The sequence below is a fragment of the Lithobates pipiens genome, unplaced genomic scaffold (assembly GCF_037356315.1).
Source record: "Lithobates pipiens isolate NorthernLeopardFrog02 unplaced genomic scaffold, aLitPip1_a1.2 Scaffold_22, whole genome shotgun sequence".
In the NCBI taxonomy this organism is placed as follows: domain Eukaryota; kingdom Metazoa; phylum Chordata; class Amphibia; order Anura; family Ranidae; genus Lithobates; species Lithobates pipiens.
This window is the reverse complement of record NW_027507784.1, coordinates 242,976,461-242,991,253: the sequence shown is the minus strand read 5'-3', so window position 1 is coordinate 242,991,253 and position 14,793 is coordinate 242,976,461. Positions and strand designations below refer to the sequence as shown.

Below are 14,793 nucleotides of genomic sequence, written 5' to 3'. Positions count from 1 at the left end.
AGTGCACGGCAACCCTATGTATTGTGGACCGATAGCGGTCCTTACAGAACAGCAGACTGTACTGCACTCAGGCCTATGTACCGTAGCACCCTATACCAAGTTACCAGTCCTTATAAGAACTTTTGTGGACCAAGCAGGTTGTGTGTTAGTGTTTAGCAGACTGTGCGTCAGTCCCTATACCGCTGAAGGACTGCTGCAGTATAGGGCAGCGGTCAGCAGTAGTGCACGGCAACCCTATGTATTGTGGACCGATAGCGGTCCTTACAGAACAGCAGACTGTAACGCACTCAGGCCTATGTACCGTAGCACCCTATACCAAGTTACCAGTCCTTATAAGAACTTTTGTGGACCAAGCAGGTTGTGTGTTAGTGATTAGCAGACTGTACGTCAGTCCCTATACCAATGAAGGACTGCTGCAGTATAGGGCAGCGGTCAGCAGTAGTGCACGGCAACCCTATGTATTGTGGACCGATAGCGGTCCTTACAGAACAGCAGACTGTAACGCACTCAGGCCTATGTACCGTAGCACCCTATACCAAGTTACCAGTCCTTATAAGAACTTTTGTGGACCAAGCAGGTTGTGTGTTAGTGATTAGCAGACTGTACGTCAGTCCCTATACCAATGAAGGACTGCTGCAGTATAGGGCAGCGGTCAGCAGTAGTGCACGGCAACCCTATGTATTGTGGACCGATAGCGGTCCTTACAGAACAGCAGACTGTAACGCACTCAGGCCTATGTACCGTAGCACCCTATACCAAGTTACCAGTCCTTATAAGAACTTTTGTGGACCAAGCAGGTTGTGTGTTAGTGTTTAGCAGACTGTGCGTCAGTCCCTATACCGCTGAAGGACTGCTGCAGTATAGGGCAGCGGTCAGCAGTAGTGCACGGCAACCCTATGTATTGTGGACCGATAGCGGTCCTTACAGAACAGCAGACTGTAACGCACTCAGGCCTATGTACCGTAGCACCCTATACCAAGTTACCAGTCCTTATAAGAACTTTTGTGGACCAAGCAGGTTGTGTGTTAGTGATTAGCAGACTGTACGTCAGTCCCTATACCAATGAAGGACTGCTGCAGTATAGGGCAGCGGTCAGCAGTAGTGCACGGCAACCCTATGTATTGTGGACCGATAGCGGTCCTTACAGAACAGCAGACTGTAACGCACTCAGGCCTATGTACCGTAGCACCCTATACCAAGTTACCAGTCCTTATAAGAACTTTTGTGGACCAAGCAGGTTGTGTGTTAGTGATTAGCAGACTGTACGTCAGTCCCTATACCAATGAAGGACTGCTGCAGTATAGGGCAGCGGTCAGCAGTAGTGCACGGCAACCCTATGTATTGTGGACCGATAGCGGTCCTTACAGAACAGCAGACTGTAACGCACTCAGGCCTATGTACCGTAGCACCCTATACCAAGTTACCAGTCCTTATAAGAACTTTTGTGGACCAAGCAGGTTGTGTGTTAGTGATTAGCAGACTGTACGTCAGTCCCTATACCAATGAAGGACTGCTGCAGTATAGGGCAGCGGTCAGCAGTAGTGCACGGCAACCCTATGTATTGTGGACCGATAGCGGTCCTTACAGAACAGCAGACTGTACTGCACTCAGGCCTATGTACCGTAGCACCCTATACCAAGTTACCAGTCCTTATAAGAACTTTTGTGGACCAAGCAGGTTGTGTGTTAGTGATTAGCAGACTGTACGTCAGTCCCTATACCAATGAAGGACTGCTGCAGTATAGGGCAGCGGTCAGCAGTAGTGCACGGCAACCCTATGTATTGTGGACCGATAGCGGTCCTTACAGAACAGCAGACTGTACTGCACTCAGGCCTATGTACCGTAGCACCCTATACCAAGTTACCAGTCCTTATAAAAACTTTTGTGGACCAAGCAGGTTGTGTGTTAGTGTTTAGCAGACTGTGCGTCAGTCCCTATACCGCTGAAGGACTGCTGCAGTATAGGGCAGCGGTCAGCAGTAGTGCACGGCAACCCTATGTATTGTGGACCGATAGCGGTCCTTACAGAACAGCAGACTGTAACGCACTCAGGCCTATGTACCGTAGCACCCTATACCAAGTTACCAGTCCTTATAAGAACTTTTGTGGACCAAGCAGGTTGTGTATTAGTGTTTAGCAGACTGTGCGTCAGTCCCTATACCGCTGAAGGACTGCTGCAGTATAGGGCAGCGGTCAGCAGTAGTGCACGGCAACCCTATCTATTGTGGACCGATAGCGGTCCTTACAGAACAGCAGACTGTACCGCACCCAAGCCTATGTACCGTAGCACCCTAGACAGACCAAGTTACCAGTCCTGATAAAGAGCTTTGTGGAACAAGTGAGTTGTGAATGATTAGCAGACTGCAGCAGAAGGGCAGCAGTCAAGTATAATATTCTTTCTATATTTGGAAGAAAGAATATTATACGTGTACAAGCCTATTACCGTACCACTGATACCAGTCCTGAAAAGAACCTTTGTGGAACTAATAGTAACAGCAAGTCTTTAAAATTATCCTCACTGCCTGACACACTGCTTCCTGCCTGTCCCTATACAAATTGGCAAAAAAGAGTAGGCTGGAACGATTAGCTGGAACAGCTCTTTTGTGGACCTGATAGTAACAGCTAATGATGATGATGATGATGATGATGATGATGATGATGAAGAAAGACTAATCTGGCTGAGCTGTCCCTAAAATAGCAGCATACAGCGCTCTGTCCCTTTATCTAAACTGACAAAAGAAACTCAGGCTGCTGACCTAACACCTATACCAGTCCTGAAAAGAACTTTTGTGTACCAAATAGCTAGCGTTTTCTCTGTCCCTACTCCACACAGGATCCTTTCCCTACAGTGACAGAAGAAAGAATGTAAAATGGCCACCGGATCGGGTGTATTTATAGGTTAGGGGGAATGTCCAAGTGTCCATGAGCTGTCATGTCTCAATTGGTTGTCCTGTAACACATGATAAACGTGTCACGAAAGGTTAAAGTTCTTGTATACATTAAACACGTAAGTCCGCCGGGGCGAACGACGGAAAAAGGCGTTCGAACCCGCGGACGGCGAAAGTCGGAAATTCGCCGCGAAACGACCGCCGGGCGAACCGTTCGGCCATCACTATTTAAGGAGGCAGAAGCAGTGTTACAGAAGGGTTGTACGTTTGCCCCCACAAAAAAAGTTAGACAAATTTGGAGTATTTGTAAGGAAATGGAAATTTACAGGAAAATTTACATTAAAGAAATAATATCTCAAAATTCCGTTGAAATGAGGGAGCTGAAGACGCAGTTTTTAGGGGAAGTACACCACTTTGAGACCTAAATCATATTTTAATCCCTTTGAGGTAGGGATAGGGGAATTTTTAAATACCTTCAAGAAGACAGTATTGGAGGGTTTGAGTGAAATAAAGGAGGAGCCCCTTAAGAAGAAGAATTAACAAAAAAGGAAAGGGAGGCACTTGAGAACCTCAAGAAAAATTACACTATTGTGATAAAACAGACAGACTGAGATGGAGGGGTAGTAGTGATGGACCGGACCAACTATGAAAAAAGCAACTGGCTGATACGAAGACACATGTAAGCTTAACCACTTCCCGACCAGCGCACGACGATGTACGTCGACAGAATGGCACGGGCAGGCATATTGGCATACAGGTACGTCCAATATTCGATGCCGCCCTGTCATCGGGAGCGCGCCGCCGGCGGCGCGCTCCCGCGCTGGTCGGGACCCCCGTGAGTCCGGTCGCGGGACCCGCGGACTCAATCGCCGCGGGCATCCCCGCGATCGTCTCACGGAGCGGCCGAATAGAGCAAATGCTGTGTAAACAACATTTGTCTATTCTGCCTAGCAACTAGTGACGCTGATCTCTGCTCCATGTGATTGGAGCAGAGATCAGTGTACACTAAATGAAAGCCCAACCCCCCCACAGTTAGTAACACTCCCCTAGGAACACTTAACCCCTACACTGCCACCCACTGGTTAACCCTTTCACTGCCAGTGTCATTTACACAGGAATCACTGCATTTATATAGCAGTGATTACTGTATAAATGACAATGGTCCCAAAAATGTGTCAAAAATGTCCGATGAGTCCCCCACAATGTCGCAGTCACAATAAAAATCGCTGATCGCCGCCATTACTAGTAAAAAAAAAAAAATAATAAAAAATTATTAATAAAAATGCTATAAAACTATCCCTATTTTGTAAACGCTATAACTTTTGCGCAAACCAATCAATAATCGCTTATTGCGATTTTTTTTACCAAAAATATGTAGAAGAATACGTATCGGCCTAAACTGAGGGAAAAAAATGTTTTTTTATATATTTTTGGGGGATATTTATTATAACAAAAAGTAAAAAATAATGCGTTTTTTTCAAAATTGTCGCTCTATTTTTGTTTATAGCGCAAAAAATAAAAACCGCAGGGGTGATCAAATACCACCAAAAGAAAGCTCTATTTGTGGGAAAAAAAGGACGTCAATTTTGTTTGGGAGCCACGTCGCACGACCGCGCAATTGTCAGTTAAAGCGACGCAGTGCCGAATCGCAAAAAGTGGTCTGGTCTTTGACCAGCAAATTGGTCCGGTCTGAAAGTGGTTAAAGAACGATCCAAGGACCCATATTGCAAATAAATTGGGTGCACTATTGAAAAAAAGCCTATAAAAAGGGATTATTAACCAAAAGGGAAAGAAAAATCTTAAAGGGGTTGTAAACCCTCGTTATTTAAAAAAGAAAAACATACATGTCATACTTACCTCCACTGTGCAGTTCCTTTCGCACAGAGTGGCCCTGATCATCCTTTTCTGGGGTCCTTCAGCTGCGCTTCTGGCTCCTCCTAGCATCAAGTGTCCAGGTTGGGGAAGCGCTCTGTTTGGTGGACACCCGGGCATGGGCGCTTCCGAGTCACGCATCTGTGTCCATACACACAGAATGCAGGACTCGGCCCTGCATTCACCATCTTGGTCAGCATGGAGCCCACTCAATACAGCTCAGAGTAACCAGTATCCAGTGAGATCATTCTACTTGTTCTTACGTGCTTGAGAAGATCTGCGGGGACATTGCTACTGGTGTTGTCGATATATGGTACGATTACATTAACAAGGCAGATATCAATGCCCTTTTATTAAAGGAGATATGTATCCAAAAGGGATAGCATAGCCACAACAGGGATATATGTGTCTCTCATTATGCGGACTTAGCTTCTCTAATGGGCAAAGATATTTGAAGGCAAGAAGCCCAGCGCATTCCACTTGATACTTATAAACTGGCAAATGCCCACACACACACACAGAGAACACGTCTCCAAGCCCATGAGAAGGTTTTCATACTGACGGTTTTACCCCTGGTCCCGATTCAACCCAAATGCGCTCTGCTAGAGCGCTCCTTGGTTAAATCAGACACAGGGAGACAGATGACAATCTATAAAACACACATAATAAAATTACCACAACACTTCCACAGTCCTCAAATCATCTCTTGATAGAACAGAGCCTTGGGGGCAAGTTGCAAATGCTCAGTTCAGTGTGTATTGTTAGATCATTTTTTTGTTTTCTTTCTTGGGCTAGTGCATGTGATTAGCACAGGGCTAATCAGCACTGTCCAGACAGAGGGTCAAGCATCCTGCAGCCTCATAGGACAATCAGGGGGAGATGAAAACTCCTCCTACAAGCTTTAACCAGTGCTCTGCCGGACACTAATATAAAAAACACAAGACTGCTCTAACTGCTAATGAGAAAAGGTATTTAGCCATTTATATTTACAAAAACTATTGCATTTCCATGTATTGTGTATTGTGGGAGACCACATATAGTGAATGCAGGGTCCTTGATTTAGTACCACTTTAATATTACACATCCAAACAACCCTGTAATCTGTATGCTGCCAAAAAATCATGAGTTTAACTGACTCTTCAGGTAGACCAATCCTCTCAGGGGCCCTTACCTCCAGATTATCTGAATTTGTAGATCTACATTTGCAGCTAATAGTACAAAAGACTCCATCATTCCTTGAAGTGGTTGTAAAGTCACTCTGTGTAATTACTAGAATCTCCTCTGTTATATGCAGCTATGTTGCACTTTAGGGCAGAGTAGCATAAAAAAATAAAAATACTAGACATAGACATAGATTATATACCTATCATGCTCTGGACACCTGTAAGTTCAACTGCATTTTGAGATGAATCACAGTTATGAGATACCTTTCTTGATTGAAACACTATTGCTGACGTCTAATTATGCAAAGGTGGGTTGCCTGGCTGTCAAACTGACCCTCTGCTTTTCATACTAACCTAAAACAAGTATGCAGATAAGGTCTTTGACTTTTCTGACCTGACAGTGTTGCTAGGTCATCCAGTCATCTATTTTTCTTCTTTTGAACAAACTGTTTAAAAAATTCTATAGACTATGAAGTAAAGAAAACTGAGAAGTAAAAATACATGTCACATACCAACTCGCTCTTCATGGTGGAGAAGAAAGGTGGCCGATCATTGAAGAATGAAAGAATGCACTGGATCAGTACCAACACGAAATAGGACATGAAAAGCGCATAACGTATTCTGTCAATCTCTGCTGCCTGCACACATCAAAACAGAGGACATACAGTTAGAATACATTACATTGAAAATAATAACCTGTCAGGTTATAGCAAGGTGGGCTCATAATCATAAGCCCTTCAGAAAAAGACCATGTAACAGAGTGGAGCCTTTATAACACATAAGGTATGTACAGGTCAAACCTTCCAACCCTAAAATTAGGGGTTTTGTTTCTCAGTTAAGAGAACCCATGAAAACAATTAATTGATGGGCCAGGATCCAACTATGCATCCTGAGCCACAGCATATAGGCTTTACCTATGTGATAAACCAGGAGTTTGGTATACATCAAGGTGCTTCACAAATGTTTCAGTGATGGCCCCACCCACTATCTTTAAATCAGGAATGCATTACATTTAGCTCAAAAAAGATCCTGTTGAATCAAAACCTTGACCTACATAAAAATATGAATTGATTTAAAAGTTGTACTCACTTTCATTGTGTCATTTGTAAATATAGTGAACTTCAAACTTGAAAGTGTTAGACATGTTACTGTGTGGGATTTTCCAGATAATGTGATTACATTAATTTTGTATCTACAGAAAGTACCTGTTTCACAGTTATCTAAGTGTGAGTGCTCAACACAAGTTAGTGAGTATAGTATGAAAGTCAAGGGCCATCCCAGGTGGCTTGATAATCAAAGCTGCTGCTATGGAAATGCAGGATGTTAGTTCAATGCACACAGGTGGCAGAACTACCCGTCCTTTAAAAGTATCCCTCAGCATAAACTTGAAGTTGGTTCTAGCAAAACTACAAGATGCTGAGCATGTGTGCAAGGGGGGGGCACCATTCACAGAACTCATTATTAACCAAGAACATTCAATGTAAGGAAGTCAGTGAGTTGGGCCCTGATGCAGGTTACACATTAACAGGAAGTAATTGCCAAAGAAAGTAGGAAAGGACACACCCAACAAAATTGCAGGAAACTGACAAACCCTGGATGGTTTTCCTAAGAAAAAGATCCCAGTCCTAGTAATTAAAAATAAGTGCCTATATTGTGTAAAATCCAGTAATACACTCTCTTTCACCCTGCTCTGCACATGCTTAGCTGCTCGCTCTTTTTTGGTACTGCTGAATTTGTAGAGGACTATTTGCTGACAGCCTTAAAGCAGAATTAAACCCTCCTATCCTTTACAGCCAAGGAGCTGCTTCTGTGGGATCTGCAACTGTCATGGTGCTGCACATGTGATCATTTATGACAGCAGGGGCTCAGGGCTCCAGCAAAATGGCAGCCAAGAGCAAGAAGAAACTGGAGCATTGCTGGGGGGGCAATTTACAGCACACATTATTTTTATTTAGCATAATTATTCATGTGGAATGTATGTTCCTTGCTAAAAAAAAACATTGTTTTTTTGGCATGCTATGGGTAAAGTTCTGCCTTAACCACTTTTTGGTTGTTCAGTAAAAGCTTATTTAAAACTTCTGTTCCATTGTTTAAAGCAGGGGTCGTTCAGTAACCACAATTCCCATCATGCCTAGTAATGTCTGTGAATGTAATGCCGCGTACACACAATCAAACTATCTGGTAGACTTAGTCCAGCAGACAAACCTCCGGACTTTGCAGCGGAGGTCTGCCGGACAATGTCGCCGCCTCCATCGGCGAGATTGACACCTCGCTAGCCCCATCACCTGGTATGGACTTAAAGGGGAAGCCCTACGCTGAAAAAACAGCGTGGGGGTCCCCCCAAAGTCCATAGCAGACCCATATGCGAGCATGCAGTCCAGCCGGTCAGGAAAGGGGGTGGGGGTGGCCCCCCCACCCCAAAGCACCTTGTCCCCATGTTGATGAGGACAAGGACCTCTTCTCGACAACCCTGGTCATTGGTTGTCGGGGTCTGCGGGTGGGGGCTTATCGGAATTCAGGAGCCCCCTTTAATAAGAGGGCCCCCAGATACCGGCCCCCCACCCTATGTGAATGAGTATGGGGTACGATGTACCCCTACCATTTACCTGGTGAAAAAAGTGTAAATAAAAAACACAACACAAGTTTTTAAAATAATTTATTAGACAGCTCCGGTGGTCTTCTTCTGTCTTGGGGGGTCTTCTTGCCGGACTCTTCCGATATCTTCTGCTCTTTTGCTGGCTCTTTTACTAGTGGAGGAGCCCGGCTTTCTTCTTCCTCGTCTTCTTCCGACTTCGGGGTCTTGTCCCGCTCTTCGGGTCTTCTTGCCGGGCCTCCGCTATCTTCTTATAGCGGTTTTACTAGCGTTGGCCCGGTCTTCTGTTGCTGTCGCCGCTGCCTTCTTCTCTTCTTCCTTGCGATCTTGACACGACGCTCTCTCTGGCCACAATGGCAGGGACACGTTGTGCAATGACTTATATAGGGGCAAGGGGAGGAGTCACAGGGTGATGTCACATGGTGACCCCACCTCATAGGATGCTGGGACTCTGACCTCATAAGGGGTGGGGTCACCATGTGACATCACCCGGTGACCCCGCCCCTTGTGCCTATATAAGTCGCCGCACAACGCGTCCCTGCCATTGCGGCCAGGGAGAGCATTGTGTCAAAATCCCAAGGAAGAAGAGAAGAAAGCGATGGCAGTGACAGCGACAGAAAACCGGGCCAACGCTAGTAAAAGAACTATAAGAAGATAGCGGAGGCCCGCCAAGAAGAACTGAAGAGTGGGACAAGACCCCGAAGTCGGAAGAAGACCCCTGGATGGCGGCGATGACAAAGAAGAAAGCTGGGCTCCTCAGCTAGTAAAAGCGTTAGCAAAAGAGTCCAGCGAGAAGACCCCCCAAGATGGCAGAAGACCACCGGAGCTGTCTAATAAATTATTTTAAAAACTTGTGTTGTGTTTTTTTATTTACAATTTTTTCACCAGGTGAATGGGTAGGGGTACATGATACCCCATACTCATTCACATAGGGTGGGGGGCCGGTATCTGGGGACCCCCTTATTAAAGGGGGCTCACGGATTCCGATAAGCCCCCCACCCACAGACACAGTGGTGTAGTGGTTAGCATTTTCACCTAGCAGCAATAGGGTCACTGGTTCAAATCCGGACCACGACACCATCTGTCTGGAGTTTGCATGTTCTCCCTGTGCCTGCGTGGGTTTCCTCTGGGTACTTCAGTTTCCTCCCACACTCCAAAGACATGCTGGTAGGTTAATTAGACCTCGTCAAAAAAAAAAAAAAATTGGCCTTAATATGTGTATGTGTATGTCAATGTTGTATGTGTTCGTAAGTGTGTCAGGACCTTACAGGGTAAAGGACCACGCAAAAAGCCACAGATGGACTCTGGTGGCAAGAAAGCTCCCTGAGGTGATTCAGTTCACATTAGTAGCGCTATACAAGTCACTCATTCACTAACAGCCAGGGTTATCGGGAAGAGGCTCTTGTCCTCATCAACATGGGGACAAGGTGCTTTGGGGTGGGGGGCTTCAGGTGCTCGCTTGTCCCCACCCCCTCTCCTGACCGGCCGGACTGCGTGCTCGGATATGGGTCTGCTATATTTTTGGGTCTGCTATATTTTTTTTGGGCATTCCCTTTAAGTCCATACCAGGTGACGGGCTAGCGAGGTGTCAATCTCGTCGATGAAGGCGGCGACATTGACTTCCTTCGCTAGTTCCGTCTACCTGAAGTCACATTCAAAATGAAAGGACTTTTCTCCGTGTGTGGGCAAGTCCGTTCATTTCAAAAATCCGCCGGACTAGCACACAGACGGGCGGATTGTCTGCCGAGTCCGGCGGACAATTTTGAGTCAAAACTTCTTTTTCTAAGTCCGCTGGGCTTTTGGGAACAAAAAGTCCACCAGAGCCCACACACAGGTGGATTGTCCGGCGGACTCCGGTCCATAGTCCATAATCGTGTGTACGTGGCATAAGAGTTTTACAATTCCGCATGGGATGTGTAGCTCCGCAACAGCTGGAGAGCCGTAGTTTGAAGATTCCTGGTTTAAAGTGATGTGAAATATGTTATAACCCAGAACCTCCTCTTCTCAGGTCTCCCGCCGGCGCTCCTGGCCCCTTTCTCCTACCGAGTGTAAGCAGCTTGCTATAGGGGCGCTGCTTTGTGTGTCCATAGAATGCATTATGGTAAAAAAGAAAAGAACCACTTTATTTCAATTATAAATACTTCCTCTAAATACTCGAAAGTTCTTCTGTTGAATTCAAATGACTAATGTCTCATTTACCTGGGAAATAGCATTTGTGATCTTAGTTCGAAGTTGGAATACGGAACATATTAGAATCAAGATCCAGAACACCAACAGGAGAGCTGATGACTGCACGCCTTTCATCCTCTCATACTGAATAAGACTTGCAGCAAGAAGCTGTTATTGCAAAAAGAAAAAAATAAGAATACACTTTGCTAATCCAGGAATGCATGCTATCATCAAGAGTACTTCATAAAGTTTTTCAATTATACATTTATGAACACAGATCCAATGCTATAAAATCATCTGCCAGAAGACCAACACTTTTGGGTATGCCGATCCACTGCAGCTCGCACCACCACTGCTGCTGACCACCATGCAATACAGAATATAGTATTAATGTGGAAATGAGCAGTAGAACTACAGAGCGCTACAAGATACCCAGAAGATTGACCATCCTAGAAAGTGTTGGTCTTAGTGCTTGTTCACATATGCAATAACCTATATTTAAACTGCATTTGAGCAGTGTTTTTAAAGCCTCTTAACCTCCCTTCAGGGCCTTTCATGAATTTTCCAATGTTAACCACACAGTGCAGTGTACACATGTGCAATAGTGTTGTGCTAAAATCTGTAGTGCAGGGTTGCGTCAAAGTTTCAGGTTCAAGACTATCATTTTGGTCCAAGCCAAAGTATATAGTGAGTCACTAACTGGAAGAAAAATTTGTAGGATGGTGTTTGGGTTTTCAGATGTCTCCAGTTGCAAGCTTTTTTTTCAGCTTAGTAATGCACCAGTGAATGAAGCCAGAATTAGGATGCTTATAATTCAGCAACAGTAGCACAATATTTATATTCTTACAGGTTCAGTTTATGGAAGCCTTGGTTACAAACTGATGAAAGATTGACTAATCAGGGTTATGCCCCAAAAATGAGCAAAGAGGGAGGGGTAATTACTCCTAGAAAAGATAGGGGGGTGCACAATACTTACAGAACGACCATCAGACAACTTTACAACCCTAAGCCCAGGTTCACACTGCTGCGGGATTGAAATCATGCGGATTTCATTCCAGCATGTCAGTCTGATGATTTCAGAGACATCTGTCTCTGCGGTTTTTTATACAGATGTCTATTGAAATCGCACATGAAATCATCAAAAGTAGTACAGAAACTACTTTTGGGAATCGGTACGGCGCCACAAAGTCGGCATTGCACTGATTCGGACGGTTCCATTATGGGTAATAGCCGCCAATTTGGCATGCAATTTGACATGTCAAATCGCATGCAAAATTGCATCAATGTGAAACAGGACTAATCCTTACAAACATAACAAGTATAAAGAAAACAAAGAATTCATAGTGTGCTTTGTATTACCATTGTGGCTCCAACAATTAGTGGACTGATAAGGAGCACTGGTGGTTCTGGAAAATTATGTGTCATGTTCCACACAGTGTAGAAAAGGTCTGTATAACAGATTAATGCCAGTAACGCAGCAAGACACTAAAAGAAAATAAACAAGAAATATTAGCATAAAAAGTCAGGCTTTAAGTCGTTACATAGTCAGGTTGAAAAAAAGACATACGTAAATCCATCAAGTTCAACGAAAAAAAAAAAAAAATACAATCCCATATAGACAAGCCTACACCCACAGTTGATCCAGAGGAAGGCAAAAAAAACTCCAGCAAAGCATGCTCCAATTTGCTACAGCAGGGGAAAAAAATTCCTTCCTGATCTTCCAAGAGGCAAACAGATTTTCCCTGGACCAACTTTACCTATGAATGTTAGTACCCAGTTATATTGTGTACATTTAGGAAATAATCCAGGCCTTTTTTAACCACTTCAATACAGGGCACTTTCGCCCCTTCCTTCCCAGCCCAATTTTAAGCTTTCATCGCTCTAGCGCTTTCAGTGACAATTGCGCAGTCATGCTACACTGTACCCAAATGAAATTTTTATCATTTTGTTCGCACAAATAGAGCTTTATTTTGGTGTTATTTATTCACGACTCAGTTTTTTATTTTTTGCGATATAAGCGCAAAAAAGCGGAAATTTGGAAAAAAAATATATATTTTCTTTTTTCTATTTTAAAAGAAATCCAATAAAATCTAATTTTGTCATAAATTTAAGCCAAAATGTATTCTGCTACATGTTTTTGGTAAAAAAAATTCCGTTAAGTGTATAATAATTGGTTTGTGTGATCACGGACATATGTACGCAAATGATCATGTACATATGTGTGCAGGTGATCACGTACATATGTGTGCAGATAATCATTGGGACATGTGATTTTAGTGGGACATATGTGGGGGACATGTTTTTATTATTAGGGACATGTGTTTTTATTATTTGGGGACATGTATGTTTTGGGGACATGTGTGGGGACATTGTGTTTATACTGTGTGGTGTGTTTACTGTGTGGTGATTTGTGTGTACACTAGACTGGTGATCAGTGAGTAAAAAGCTGTAAAAAACAGCTCATACTCACTGATCATCAGCCGGCTGCAGCGATCTGCTCTCCTTTCCTCAGCGATGACTTCTGTGTGAGGAGAGGAGGAGCCGATTGCCTAGCAACCGGCTGTTTGTTTACATCACATGACGGCCGTGATTGGACACGGCCGTCATGTGATCAGGAGGGCCAATCACAGAGCCCTCCTGCCGATCTGAGATGCGCCGTGTCCGGGTGACACGGGCGCATCGGGATCGCGCCGTTGCGCGGGCACGCACGTGCGCGATCCCGCTCCTTCTGATGGACGTTCCTGAATGTCCTATCAGGAGTAGACGGCTCCCACCCGGCCGTATATGTGCATTGGCTGGGTGGGAAGTGGTTAAAGCAATCAACTGAGCTTGCCAGAACCACCTCTGAAGGGAGTCTATTTCCCATTTTCACAGATCTTACTGTGAAGAAACCTTTCCGTATTTGGAGATTATATCTTTTTTCCTCTAGACATAAAGAGTGCCGCGTGTCCTCTGTGATGACCTTAAAGTGAATAACTCAACACCAAGTTCACGCTATGGATCAATTATGTATTTGTAGATGTTGATTATATCCCCCTCAATCTCCTCTTCTCAAGAGGGAATAGATTCAGTTCTTCTAATCTTTCCTCATAGCTGAGCTCATACATACCTCTCTTTCTCCAGTTCCAGTTTCTCCAGTTCCCCGATATCCTTTTTGAGAACTGGTGCCCAAAGCTGAACTGCATATTCCAGATGAGGTCTTACTAATGATTTGTACAGGGGCAAAATGATATCTCACTCTCTTAATACAAGAAAGGACTTTGCACGCTTTGGAAACCGCAGCTTGGCATTGCATGTTATTATTGAGCTTATGATCTACCAAAACCCCCAGATCTTTCTCCACCATTAATTCTCCCAGTTGTATGTATGATGATGCATGTTTGTTTTGTTAAGTATTATTAACAAAGTCATCAGTAAGAACAGTACAAATCCAACTAGACAGAAAATATAGAAGCAGAATCATGTATAGTGTTATTGGCATTATGCATCTTCTATTATTCTGTTTCCTAAACCATACAGCAGAAAATGTGTTCAAATCACTGCCAAACCCTGTGGGATGCATACCGCTGAGAGATAGCTTCATGTAAAGATTGCTTTTATATTTGCACTAAACCCAGGAGAGTGCCCAAGCAGAGAGCTGCAGGTTGGCTCCTATTCACAGCCCGATCCTTCTAATAACAGACATGTTTACCAGTTCATTGCCCTGCATGGATTTTAGACACATGGAACTCTGTTTTATGAACACAAATAAAGGCAAACATACATATTTTGTTTTATTGCTTGAAGGTAAATGGATTTAGTGGTAGGAAGAATAAGCTTTGTCCTTGACAGTTTCTAGTAAATCAACGGTTTGATTTATTTTACACAGCTGTGACAGGCAATTATAGCCAGGGAGTCATCAGGCTGCAGGAAGAAAAAAAACTGCAGTACATTATAGATTAGATCAAGGCCTACCTTTATTTGAACTTAAAAGGATATATGTTCTACTACTTAGGAGCCAGGAAGCCACCTACTGATATGTGTATTTATCCCTCTATTCTAGTCAAACCCTTATGTCCCTCTTTCAGCCCCAGTTTAACCTTTTGGTCTGTATGAAACATTAAAAATAA

At 44.0% G+C, this 14,793-nt stretch overlaps 1 protein-coding gene across 1 annotated transcript in view; it reads right to left on the bottom strand.

The window, feature by feature from the left end:
- LOC143924555 (multidrug resistance-associated protein 1-like) overlaps nt 1-14,793 on the bottom strand; it is a 435,651-nt gene that overhangs the window by 360,125 nt on the left and 60,733 nt on the right. The window contains exons 4-6 of the mRNA XM_077448932.1: nt 12,044-12,169; nt 10,715-10,852; nt 6,435-6,560 (exon numbers count right to left, since the gene is read on the bottom strand). Coding sequence (XP_077305058.1) covers nt 6,435-6,560; nt 10,715-10,852; nt 12,044-12,169 — 390 coding nt within the window. The remainder of the gene's footprint in view (nt 1-6,434; nt 6,561-10,714; nt 10,853-12,043; nt 12,170-14,793) is intronic.